The sequence below is a fragment of the Eschrichtius robustus genome, chromosome 2 (assembly GCF_028021215.1).
Source record: "Eschrichtius robustus isolate mEscRob2 chromosome 2, mEscRob2.pri, whole genome shotgun sequence".
NCBI classification, from domain to species: Eukaryota; Metazoa; Chordata; class Mammalia; order Artiodactyla; family Eschrichtiidae; genus Eschrichtius; species Eschrichtius robustus.
In genome coordinates this window covers 88,733,978-88,748,439 of record NC_090825.1, presented here as the reverse complement: position 1 = coordinate 88,748,439, position 14,462 = coordinate 88,733,978, and the positions used below count along the sequence as shown (strand labels likewise).

The 14,462-nt window shown below is 33.1% G+C and overlaps 1 protein-coding gene across 7 annotated transcripts in view; it reads right to left on the bottom strand.

Annotated features, from left to right (window-relative positions):
• The window catches only part of FER (FER tyrosine kinase), a 462,076-nt gene that overhangs the window by 305,237 nt on the left and 142,377 nt on the right, over nt 1-14,462 (bottom strand). For all 7 annotated transcript variants that reach the window (XM_068535703.1, XM_068535705.1, XM_068535706.1 and 4 more), the window contains one exon: nt 36-158. In XM_068535703.1, coding sequence (XP_068391804.1) covers nt 36-158 — 123 coding nt within the window. The remainder of the gene's footprint in view (nt 1-35; nt 159-14,462) is intronic.

Below are 14,462 nucleotides of genomic sequence, written 5' to 3'. Positions count from 1 at the left end.
ACTTTCTTCCTTCAAATTATTTTTGTTTTACTCACTCAGACTTCTTTTCATAGGTCTTAGAAGATTCCTCAATCCTCTTCTCTAGCTCCAGGACAGCTTCCTCCTTATTTAAAAGCATCTGCTGTGTCTGTATAAGTTCCTCTGCTAAAGTTTTCAACCTAGAATGAACAGTTTCCTCATTATCAATCAATACATTAATTACACTCACTTTATACATACAAAAAAAAAAGCATTCATATGTCTAAGGTTGCAATGTCCAAAACAGTAGCCGCATGTAATTTTACACTACCAAATGTAAAATAGCTAGTGGGAAGCAGCCACATAGCACAGGGAGATCAGCTTGGTGCTTTATGACCACCTAGAGGGGTGGGATAGGGAGGGTGGGAGGGAGATGCAAGAGGGAGGAGATATGGGGATATATGTATATGTATAGCTGATTCACTTTGTTATAAAGCAGAAACTAACACACCACTGTAAAGCAATTATACTCCAATAAAGATGTTAAAAAAAAAAGTTAATGCATATAAAAATACAAATTTAATTAATTAAGAGTAAAATTTCAGTTCCTCAGTTGCATCAGCCACATTTCAAGCACTCAACAGACACATGTGGCTAATGGCTACCTCTTTGGACAGGGAAAAGAACATTTCAATAATCACAGTGAGTACTCTTGGGCAGTCTGTTTTAGAGAGTCTTATTCATCAAATAGCAAAAGAGAAACAGAAAAAGAAAACGGAGAAAGAGAAAAAAGGACTAAAGTAAAAAATACCTGTCATCTCCCAGGAAGAGTGTATAGTGAAAATACCATGATTTTTGTTTTCAGAATAACATGTATTTATAATCTGGCTTTGCCACTTTTTATCTGAGATCCTGGGCAACTTGCTTAAGCTCATTGGATCTATTTTCTCTTTAGTATTTTGGGTACTGTAATACCTGCTTCAGAGCATTGTTTTGAAGATGAAATACACTAATGTATAAATAATAAATGGTACTTAGGAGGCATCTAGTATTATTTGCATAGGTCATCTCATTTAATTCTCACAACAACCTATGAGATAGATGCTGTTATCCTTATTTTAAAGAAAAGAAAGTAAGGCTCAGTCACATGGTAATTTAATACAAGCTATTTCTGTTTTCACATATTGCAATAGAGGTATTTTCTATTAATATATAGATTTGAATACAATTAAATACATAAAATTAATATATACCCATAGACCAATTTTTGGTTACATAAAATGCATTTGGTCCTGAATAGAAATATTTCTACCACAAAAACACACACAGCTGGAATCTAAAATATTAACTTATTTACAAAACAGAAACAGACTCACAGACATGGAAAACAAATTTATGGTTATCAAAGGTGAAAGGGAGGGAAGGAATAAATTTGAAGTATGGGATTAACAGATACACACCACTATATATAAAATAGATAAGCAACAAGGATTTACTGTATGGCACAGGAAACTATATTCAATATCCTTTAATAACCTATAATGGAAAAGAATCTGAAAAAGAATATATATATATATAACTGAATCACTTTCCTGAACACCTGAAATTAACACAGTATTTTAAATCAACTATAGTTCAATTACAAAAAGGAAAACTAAAATTGCTATAATCATAAAAAATACATACACAGCTATCATATCACATTAAAATTTTTATCTTCAGCTTTTTAAAGCAAGACATGAAACCCAAAACATACAAAATATTAAATAACCCAAGTATATGAATATTTGAATTTATTTAAAGTTAAAGAGATGATAAAGTCAAAAGTAAAAGTCAAACTTCGAAGAAATATTTGCATTGGGAATTACAAGCAAAAGCTCATGTAGAAAAACTCTTAGAAAAAAGTCAACCTTCTATGAAAATGGACAAAAACCACAACAGGAAGTTCATCAAGAAAAATTCAAATGATCAGTAAGCACACAGAAATATTTACAACCTGAACCACAAAAAGAAATCTGCAAATTAAATGAATAGTAAGTTATTTTTCACCTACTAAATTGACAAGCGCGAAAAAGTGATAATATTCAGTATTCTCAATATTGTAGAAAGAAAGAAAAAGGAAAGAAGGAAGGAAGGAAGAAGAAGGAAGGAAGGAGATATAGGAAGGATGGAAGGGGTATGGGATTGGAATAGGGGGTGATTTAAGGACAAAAAAGCCTCTCATATTTAACTCTATATTTATCTATATTATTTAAATCTCATAACAAAAATGAATATGATTTTTAAACTATTAAATAATACGTAATAGAGATAGAAGAGGTAGAAAAACTATGAGACATAATCAGAACAACTCAAAATACAGGGAAGGAGGGAGAGAGGGAGGGAGGAAGGAAGGAAGACACATACCCTATTGATGTGACAAAACTAGCACAAATTTTTTAGTGGTCAACTTGGAATTGTCTCTCAAACTTCAAATTAGAATATTCTTTGACCATCTAAAAATCTGTCTTACCAAAATACTTTACAAAGTGCACACAATTAGTCCATATGAAGATGTTTGTTATAACACTGTTTATAAAACAAAAAACTAGAAAATATTTAAATGTTCATCAGCAGGGGAATAGCTGAATAAATTTTAATACATTTAAGATACAGAATAGCATAGAGTCACTAAAAAGAATGAGGTACACAAATAAAACGTTCTTCCAAGGCAAAGTCTTAAATTAAAAGGCATGATGCTGAAAAATACATATAGCATGGTTCCATTTATATTGAAATAAATGTATGTGTATATGTGCTACTGACTGAATTGTATTCCCTCAAAATTCATATGTTGAAATCCTAACCCTCAAAGTGATGGTATTTGGAGAGGGGAACTTTGGGAGGTAATTAGGGTTAGATGAGTTGGTGAGGGTGGAGCCTTCATGATGGGATTAGTGTCCTTAGACGAGACACCAGAGGGTTCACTCATGCTCTCTCTCTCTCCAATCCCAGGCAAAGAAGAGGTCATGTGAGTACACAAGAAGGCAGCAGTCTACACCCAGGAAAAGAGTTTCACCAGGACCCAAACTGGCCAGCACCTTGATCTGGAACTTCTAACATCCAGAACAATGAGAAGTAAATTGCTGTTGATTAATCCAGCCGTTCATGGTATTTTATCATGGCAGCCATAGCAGATTAATACACTATGTATGTATTTATGTGTGGAGAAAAACCAGGTTACTACAGACCAAACTTTCATCATCACTCTGAGGGATTTGGGATTGGAATAGAGCGTGATTTAAGGACAAAAAAGCCTCTCGTATTTTACTTTATATTTATCTATATTATTTAAATCTCATAACAAAAATTAATTTGATTTTCAAACTATTAAATAATAGGTAATAGAGATAGAAGAGGCAGAAAAACCACGAGACATAATCAGAAGAACTCAGAAAATAGTAATCCAGATTACTTCATCTATGTTTAGATTTAAGCAACATAATAAATCTCAACAGGTTTCTGAGGGCAGTAATATATTACAGCAAAACATAATCAATGATGCTTATAATAATGATCCAGAATCATAAGGGAAAGGTTAAATTAGATAGGTATTTTTTTAAGAATATATATATATTTACAAGAGACATACATCAAATCTGGTAAAATTATTTTGTTGAATTTGATGGCAACATAAGCTTTGATTATCAGGAAAATTCAGTTTTGTAGAATAGTTCATATCCTGACTACTAGACACAGAAAGCATTACTGTATTAAAATTAGAGGTCATTCTCAAGAAACCTACATTTCAACTTCTGGCTTCAAGCTACTTATTAACAACTATAAATACATAAGTAAATAATACTCACACATAATGCTTTGCTCTTTATAAAACTCTGCCCTATATATAATCTCATTTAATCCACATGAAAGTCTGGAACACAGGACCCTACCTCTGTACCCGTCCTAACCCCAGTCTAGAGGTAATAAAGACAAGCTTCTCACTATTGCCTTGGCCATGTTGCATCTAAGCTGAATTTGATAGAAAGCTCTTTCCCTCTCTTTATCACTTTCCTCTCTTCTGTTCTTTTACTTCTCTCTCCTATACCTTTCTCTATTCTCTTCTTTTCTTCCTGCTCAATTTTCCATTCACCTCTCTTCTCAATTCTTCCTTCATTCATCTAAACAGGTGTTTACTAAGCACATACCTTTGTGTCAGGCATGCTCCTAGACACTAGGGATACAACAGTAAACAAGTTTGGCTTCAGGAAACTTACATTCTAGTAGAAGAGACATAGACCTTTTTTCTTCCAACCCTCTCTTCTTCTTCTTTCCTCTCTTTGACTATTACTGTTTCTTTCCCTAGTTTCTTCTCAGTTCTTCTCACTGTACCATATTCTCTGCTCCATCCTGAAATAAATACATAGTCCCACCAAACTGTAAGATGCAGGCACCATGGCTTACTCTTCACAGCACATCCCTTACACTTAGCACAGTGTCTTGCACACAGTATGTGCTCAACTCAGTCCTCTATGTCCTGTTCTTCTCATGAGTTCACACATTAAGCTTTTTTCTGCAATTCCCTAATAACTCCCAAGGCTCTCCTGATTCCAATCTTTCTGAAATATCTAGAAAGTGAAACCAAAGAGCTACCTCAATGTGGGAACAGCACAATTTATGACTTTCACCCACCATATGGGCTAAACTGATATATGAACCCCTACTGCAGTGGTGCAGTGAGGGAAGCTTTAGTTCTCTGTATATAGATGTCATTAGTATAGTGCTGACTCCTTTCATGCAAACATTTTATCATCAAGCTAATCACTTTACCTTTCTACATCAGATTAAGAGAATTATTTGTGTTTATAACTCTACACCTCTACTGCATTTTGTAAAGCACCTTACTCTGGTATAACAGACAACAGGTCTAGAAGCAGACACTTTCACGTTCAATATTCACTTGGCTTTTCTAAACTTCCATTTTCTTCCCTAATAAAACGGAAATTAATACCTAATTTAAAGGGTTTCTGTAACTATGATGAATAGTTTTAAACTTCCTAACATGGATTTGGAAGCATAGCATATTCCCTATAAATGTAACTGTATATTATTAACCAATTTTACTAGTTTCGTAAGAAATATTTTTCTGAAAAGTAACTTTAAATTTTGTCTTCTAGGGAATTCCCTGGCGGTCCAGTGGTTAGGACCCCATGCTTTCACTGCAGAGGGCCCAGGCTCGATCCCTGGTCGGGGAACCACAATCTCACAGGCCACATGGCACAGCCAAAAAAAAAAAAATTGTCTTCTACTTTTTTAAAGAATATTTTGTTAACACTGGATGCAAAAATTAACATTGCTCCCAAGGCAGAGGTAGGATTGAGTGTATTTTAAATAAAACTCAAGAACAGGTTATATTATTTATACATTATTCCTAATTAAGGACAAGTAAAGTAAAGAAATTGCAAGAATGCTACATCAAAAGTAGAGGAGCCATTCATAATTAGATGTTGTTTTTCCCTTTACAACAGTGTCATTTCCAAGAACTTTAACTTTTTGGAAATGTGAAGAATTTCAGTTCCATGAGAAATTAACATAAGCTTGCATGGCTTCATTATTCTTGATGCAAACAAAACAGTATGTCTCTATACACACACATACACACACACATACATGTTGATTTGATGTGACATGACAGTAATAATATCACCACAGATCTAAAAGGAAGCAAAAAATGAGGAGTTTTAGTATTGATTTCTTCATATTTACCACTTGGAAAAACTCAAGGGAAGACACTTGATTGTGGTGAACATCATAGTTACTCTAGTTAATTGTAGTGTTGCCCTCTTTTTACTTTGAAATGGTGTAAGAAGGGAGGAATGAGGTGAAAGCCAGAGAGTCCTGATCCACTGCTTAAACCACCTTAGACTGCCTAACTCCCTCTATCAGAGATCACTGGCACGTGGCAATTCTAGCCAAGTATATTAAAATCCAAATCTGCTAATACTTTCTACTTCCTTTAGCAATCATTCAGCCTTCTGAAAAATATCATATAAGCTTTCAATGAGGAATTAAATATGAAGTTGTGTATATGCTCAACTTGTGGCATACACATGTCAGCTCATTTGTGAGAAGAATGAGGTGGTACTCGTGATTTCTTTTCAAATTTCTGATTTGTGCTAAAACAATTTTAACCCAGAAAGAGAAAGAAAACTACCACCAGCTTATTAGATTCTCTAAAGAGCTGGAAAGGTCCTAGAAGTTAAAACAAAGGCCTAGAAGAGCTAGTAAGACTTCTGTTCTCTGGCAGGTCTGTTATGTTAGCTAGAATTTACTACCTGTTACATTGAGCAATGAAGGCTGGAGGAAGAAAGAAAGGAGACAAGAAAAAGGGAAGGAGAAGATCAGAGAAAAAGCAATAATAATATTAGTTTCCTCTACTTTATCTCGCTCTTGATCATGTCAAAAAAAATAGTACCCCTTCTTGAGGCTTTAATTTTTTACAGCCTTAGCGCAAACAAAGCATAGCTGAGCTTTATGCAAAGTCTTCTTAAATAAAAAAATTGAGCAAAGATAAGCCTTTGAAGTCAAAATTTCTCAATATTTCTAAATCTCTACAGACCCATGGTTGCAAATTCAAAGTAGAAAAGACAAAGAAGATTCAGAAGAATGGAATTATATGGGGAAAATATTGTCCCTTTTCTCCACCTGGAGCGGAATGGATTAAGAGAAAAACATTCCAGTATACACAGGTTATATATAGATGACTTAATAAACGTAAAAATAGTTTGCAAATTTCAAAGAACTATTTACCATGATGTCATTGTTGTATATGTTCTATACACAAATATAACAGTAACAGTTCAAAAGGCTTATTTAAATTTTTAAATTAGATATCATGGTATACTTAAACAATCATGATGCAAGTATTTAAATGTCATAAAATGACACTATCTCATTAAAAAAACTCACAAAACTGACATAATACTTAACATGTACTGACTGACAAGCACAATTTTAAGCACTTTAGAAATAGCACTTAAATTCACATCAGTCTTATAACAAAACTATTAATATTATTTTCATTATCATATGAGGAACTGAAGTACAGAGAGGTTAAGGATCTTGTCCAAGTTCACAGAGCTGGTATGTGGAAGACCTGGTATTAGAGCCCAGGCAGCTTAAACTCTAAGTCCATGATCTTAACAACTAATATTCTCCATCTTAGTAATTCCACCTCATAAAATTTATCCAATATATATGCTTCAACAAGTGCGCAAAGCTGTAAATACAAGGATGTTTATTGTGCCACTACTTACACTTGCAATAACCAAAGGTGAATTTACTATGATGCTAATGACACATAACCTTCAGAAACCTCACCTGCATGATACATTCCAAGGCCCCATACTTAACTTTATATTTGCAAATTTGTATAGTTTTTCTGTTAGATGTTCCTCCCCTCCAAATTTTGTAAGCTTCAGGCTCGACAGAACCTGCATCTGCCGCTGGCAATAAAAAAAACTACAGTAGAAATAACATAAATGTCCATCAATAAATAACTAAATTAAATGAATTATGTTACATACATGAAAGCAGGAAAACACTGTACACTATTAAGAAGATTTCATATATGTTAAGAAAAGTAGATGATGCAAGAGTATGCATAGAATAACTCCACTTAAGAATACAATTTATATACATTCATATGCTTGTATATACATTCTGGAAAGATACATAAACTTTTTTCATGAATTCACACTAGAAGGTTGAAATAGGGTCAAAAAAAAAGGGAGAACTTTGATTTTCACTGTATACCCTTTTGTAAGATTTTGCAGTTTTATCATCCACATGTATTAGTTAGATAATTTTTAAAGATTTAGTTGTATTTAAAAGATACAAAAGCTTAAAGTAATTATTGTGGATAATAACAAGCTTCTAATACTTATAACAATACTTTATATATCTTCAAACCATTGGCTATTATTATTTAAATCATACAGTGCTCTTAAAGAGACCCAACTTCCTAAAAAATTATAAATTGCAAATTCCTAATACTGTCACATTAATTGTGACATTTGGGTTGATAAAAACCCAAGTGGAATAAGGGTTACAGTTGCCTGAAGTAACTTTTCTGACAACTCTTCTTCTCTATTACTGCCACATAAATTGAAGAAATAAACCATTTCTTGGAAACTCTTAAAATACAATTGCAGCAGCATAGCAATTTATGGATGACCTCCTCTCCCATGTCACAAATCTATTAGCTTTTCTCAAGATTAAACAGATTAAACTGAAGAGGATGGCTCCTAACCAACCAAGCAAAAGTTGTGAATTTCTCCTAATATACAACCTAATCCACCTCAATACAAAAAATCCACCTGCCTTCTATGATTTATTTCCCTTAACCAAACTGTCCTTCTAAAATATCATCTGCCTTCTAACATTTTACATATTTCCAAATCTTCCCAACTCACTCACTCAAAAAGTATTCGCCTAACACAATCCAATAGAACTGCAGTATATGTTTAAACAAAGACCAAAATTGAGTTAAGATTATAAATGAAAACAGCCAAAAACAGACATAACAAAAACCGAGGTCCTGCTTAACATGTGACAGTACTGCATTATTTGTCATTCCATTAATTGATAAGGTTGATTCAGACATGCCAGTGGGTTAACTTGGTGTCATTCCTTACAACAGAAGTCAGCAAACATTTTCTATAAAGGTCTGGAGAGTAAATATTTTAGTCTTTGCCCCCAGGAGGCAAAATCAAGGATATTATGTAAGTATTAATATAGCAAAAGAGAAAGCAAATATCCACAAATATTTTATCGACAAATTCAAAATATAATAATAATTGGGTACAATTTATTGTAACACCAGTCTACTAATAAGGACAGAAATCTTTGGAGGGTGCTATTATTTCCTTTCACTGGGACTCAAAGTTAGTGGTTATCAACAAAATCCACTAGAATATTCACTTGTAAATGAAGATATGTAATGAGATTTTATGTATTTCACTTTGAAAAGATGGGTACTGCCAAATACTAGTATCAACCCATGAGCATATTTTAATTGAGAATATTTATTGCTTAGCAGGCATTTATAAAATTATATTGCATGCTTTTTAGCATGTCATTACGTTGCAGATTCATCACTTCTAATTGAAAGTTATGTGGGAATTCCTCAACTGCACAGTTAAATGGATTTTGAAATGTCAAAATATTTGTACCGAAGTCCAAAATTCACTGCTGGAAATGTAGTTTGAGCTCAAAAAATACATCAGCTACAAATTTGGTGGGAATGGTGATCTGGCTTCATGTTTTAATGTTTGATAGTACAAAAAGTATATAAAACTGCCTGACATTACCTGGGATTCAAACAACATTAGTTGTCATCTAAATGACATTACTGGAGTACAAGTTCTGTATGTAAGCACTGAATTATATTGTAATTTTAGGTTTAATTCATTACATAGCTAATTTCCAAAGCTTTTAGAATTTAGTGTTCAATAACAGTGGTTGAGGGAAATTCTGATTATCAGAAAAATTTCAATCATGACTCTGAGCTCAAAAAAAATCACAATAAAACTTTACCAGCTCTAAATCATCAAAGTCCTATATGACAAGGCAATTCAGGATATTCAGTTTCAATGTCTGACAAAAATCCGTGAAATTGATGATAGTCAAGTCCAGGAGAGCAAATGAAGTTCACTGTTGACATTACTGGTTCAATAACCATATGATTAGATTACAACATTTTCCACAAAGTGCCTACTATTGAATAATACAATGAATAACCACAGGATTTAAACACCTAACATTTTCACAAGCTTTGTAAATTGTTCAACTAAACCTGTTTCTGATCCACACATATTTTTAACAACATCAGTTGTAAAATACATCTTAACAGATTCCACTTCAGTTTGTACTGAATTAGTGTTTTCTCAACTTCAATGAAAATATTCTTGTTTGTAGTTGATCCACACAGGCTATTTATTCATCAAAAGTAATTCTTTAGTTGAAATCATTTGTCGTGTTTTTTTCAATTTACTAATGATTTAGCTCCCAATGTTCTCAACCCTTCAAGCAAATGTTCTTGCTGAAAGAGTAATGGTCATAAACTTATTTTCTCCTGACATATTTCTTCAGTTACTGCAGTAAAACACTATTTAATTAATTTACCACTGATAAATGGCTTTCTTTGCTTGGCAAACAAATAAGCCACCCATAAACTTATTTTGGCTTCATCCACATTTTCATAATTTATTTTTCTGAAGAAAGTCTGCTGTGATGAGGTATTCCAGTTTAACTTTTTTAATTTTTCTGACTAGTGCTCTCCTGTGAGTCAGTAATATTGAGACGAGTGCTTAGTCTGATAATGTCAACATTTATTATTTTACCACAGCCATAGTGCCAGTGCATGATAAACACAATGCTTTGCCATCTAATTCAATAACAAAATAATCCACACTCCACTGTGTCTTAAAGTGTGACATCCAAAATCCATTTTCTCTTCTTTTCTTGTTTTGACATGACATGCATGCACTGATAATAAAAAGTAAGTAAATGCTGTAGTACAATGATATGTGTGGCATTCAAAACACTGTTGAATTATAACCATGTCACTGTGATTTATAGTATGCCAAGCAGCAGTGTGAAGTGATGAGAATGCCATATATGGTCACAACTGCTCAACTCTGCCACTGTAGCAGGAAAGCACCCATAGACAACAGGTAAATGAATTAGCATGGCTGTGTTCCAATATAACTTTATTTATGTACTCTGATGTTTAAATTTCATATAATTTTCATATATCAAAAAATATAGTTCTTCTTTTGATTTGTTTAACCATTTAAAAGTGTAATGAGCAGTCTTGGCTCATAGACTGCACAAAACAGGTGGCTAGCTGGATTTGACCTATAGGCTATAGTTTGCTGACTCATATCTCACAAAATCCAAGATAATCACTTTTCCACATAGAGAATTACCATTCTTCAATTAAGAGATCTTATTTATATTCCACTGTAAAAGTTAAACATGTTCTGACTTTAAATTTTTTTAAATGTACTGGGAAACATGAGGCCTGAGGTTAGGCTTTACTTTAGAATATAAGACTAGAGAGTTAAACACAGTCTTCTAGAATTCCAATATATATCCTACTGATAGGTAATAACAACTTATGATAAAGAGACCTCATTTGAAACTAGAAAATTGAGTCAACAAAAGAACTAAACAGGACCTTTACTCTCTACCGTTGTACTAAAATTAATCAAAATTCCTCTTTTGGCACACATGTTAATGCTCATATTTTGGAGCAACTTGCTATCTTTAATTTGCCTCACTTAAACTATGGATTCATAATTCCATTTACCCTGCTTTTTAGTTTGCAATAGATCACAAATTGATGCCTCATCTATCGAAAATGCCAAAACTCACACAACAGACACTTAAATATATTCTTCTAATGTTCCAAATTTTATAGACCTTTTTTTCAAGTTATTTGGATGAACTAAAATTACTGAGTCCCCAATTAGTCAATTAAGTAGTGATTAGATGACAGGAAATATTTGCATATATAATCTTAATAAATGGATGATTAAAGTCAATAAAATATAGTACCTCTTCCAGCCTTTGGCAAAGAAGGGTGATCCAAAAATGAGGTAGATGTCAAAGGGGTGCTGGAGGGGAAGGAGAGAGGCTGTAGATGATAGAGACAAAGGAAGCAACCTCAGATTGAAGCCTGAAGGTAATACAACCTGAACGCATGTGTGGTGGCACATGCATGACCTCAGGTGCTAAAATTATCAGAGGCTGAGAAATAGCCCTCTACCACATAGTGATCTACCATGCAAAAACATTTCCAATAAATAGGAGATAAACAAACAACCTACAAATAGCTGAGTTGAATTCCTCTCTCTCTCTCTCCATATGTGTGGGGGGGGGGGGCGGTGTATTACCTTTATAATTATAGCTGATAGATAAATAATGAGAGTATGATAAAAATGCTTTGTGGCACATATTTAGATGGGTAAATGCAGTAACTTTGTCATTTACTATTATATCATTAGATTTCCATCAAATCTGAAAAGGGGGCAGGCAGCAACACTGTATAATCTTGTTTTAGATATAAATACTAATTGTGTAATGATCTCAGAATCTCATGCATTTACTTGTGAAAGCTCTACATGATACAATAAAGAGCAACCAAGAATACAAACTATTAAATTTATGAGTGTTTGCTAATGAAAATAATTTTTATGCTATATTTAGGAATCAAAAAAAAAAAGAAAAACGAAAAAATTCACAGGTATCTTTTTATGACTAGCAAAGTGAAAGAGATAACCTCAGGGAAAGGGCATCTCTTTAAACTTCAAATACCTTACAAGTCAAGACTAGTCCAGAAGTATGGTAGATCAGAAGAAAAAACAGAGTTAAAAAGAAATTCCAGTTAGACTACCGTAAAAATGCTAATTATTTCCCCAATAATGCTATACAACTTGAAGAATATAAGTTAGAAAAGTTTAACAAAAAAGACATTGTTCAAATATGAAAGATATTCAACTAGAGCAGTAGTCCTTAGCCATTTTGGGTTAAGAAGCCCTCTGAAAATTTGCACACAACGTCCCCCCAGAAAGTAAAACACACATTTCTACAAAAAGTTTTAACGGGATGCAGCAGATTTTTTAATCCTGTCTGCACATTAAAATCACCTGGAAAGTTTACAAAAAATTCCAATGCCTAGATCTAACTCTCAGAAAATCTGATTTAATTGGTTTGGGTCAGGTCCCAGGCATCAGCATTTTTTAAAGCTCCCTAAGTGATCCTAATATGAAGCCAGAGACAAGATTCGCTATTCAGAAACTCCCCGAAATATCTCCATAAAACCATCTTCATTCACTCACTCATTCAACAAAGATGTTAATAAATCACCCACAACATCTGACATCCAGCCAAGAATTCTGAAGAGTCCAAGAGAAATGTAATCCAATTTTTTCTTTGTTTCATAGTCACTACTAATCAGCAGTCCGACAGATTGCCAGTATGACTTCTATTTATGGAAAAATTCTCCAGAAGTCAAAAATTAATGATTCTCATTTCCAAACAAATGTAACCTTTCACAAAGGATAGGGTCACTGATCACTTAAACAAACATAAAGGAATGCAAAACAAAAAGAAAAATGTTTCTGAAGTTTTCCTTAATACCATTCTTTATTAATGCATTAGAGCTTTTAGATGGGCTAAGAAAAAATATACAACAAAAAGAAGCACAGGCCATAAAATATTAGCATTTTCAAAAAGAGCTTTAAGAGTGTTCTATTCTAAAACTACATAAAGCAATGTGACTAAGGAACAAATGTTTAGTGAAAGGATAAGGAACTAACATAATGGGAAGGAAAATAAATAGCTAATATTCTGGAGAGAGCCATGCTAACATAAGTTTTCAAATAAAACTGCAAACAGATGAGAAATAAAACCGCATTTATTTAACATTATTATAAATATTGGCCCAAACATGCTTCCCTACATACCCCATTGATTCACCTCCATTCCTAAATATGTTCTATGTATATACAAACATATATGTACTTTTTTATTAATAGACTCATTCCATAAATGTTATTCTATAACTTGTTTTTGCTTTTTATCATATACTCTGGTGCTCTTTCCATACAAGCATATATAAAAACCTATCTTATTCTATTTAAAACCTGAATAATATGGGAAAATTGTGGGGTTAGTATAGACCTAACATAATTCATTTACCAATCCCTTACTGATGAATATTTAGTGTGTTTCCAGTGTTTTGCCACTGTTTTGAGACCTGTATAATCCTTGGCCTCTATCCAAACTATATATGTGTGTGTGTGTGTGTGTGTGTGTGTGTATACACACACATATATATGTGATTTCTCAGAAACCCTCATTCATACACAGATATTAATAAGTGAGAAAGTTTAACCTACAAATTGTTTGAAATGTTTTTGTATATACCAAATTTAATAATTAATGAACGTGACATAATATTATACCTTGTAACAGTTTTCTTTTCATATTTTGGAATTAACAAAAATTTTTCAGATCTCAAACATAGCCAGAGGCCCCTGAAAAACCTAAGCACTGTGCTCAGAGTCCTTAATGTACAAAACCACCCCAAGCAGTAATTTAAAAAACAAGAACAAAAACCAATACATAGAAATACAAATGACCCCAAATAGCCAAAACAAATAGAACAGAGCTGGAGGAATCATGCTCCCTGATTTCAGATTATACTACAAAGCTACAGTAGTCAAAACAGTATGGTATTGGCACAAACAAACACATACATCAATGGAACAGAATAGAGAGCCCAGAAAAAACCCCACATACTTACGGTCAATTAACCTATGACAAAGGAGGCAAGAATATACAATGCAGAAAAGACAGTCTCTTCAATAAGTGGTGCTGGGAAAACAGAACAGCTACATATAAAAGAATGAAATTGGAAAATTCTCTAATACCATGTACAAAAATAAACTCAAAAT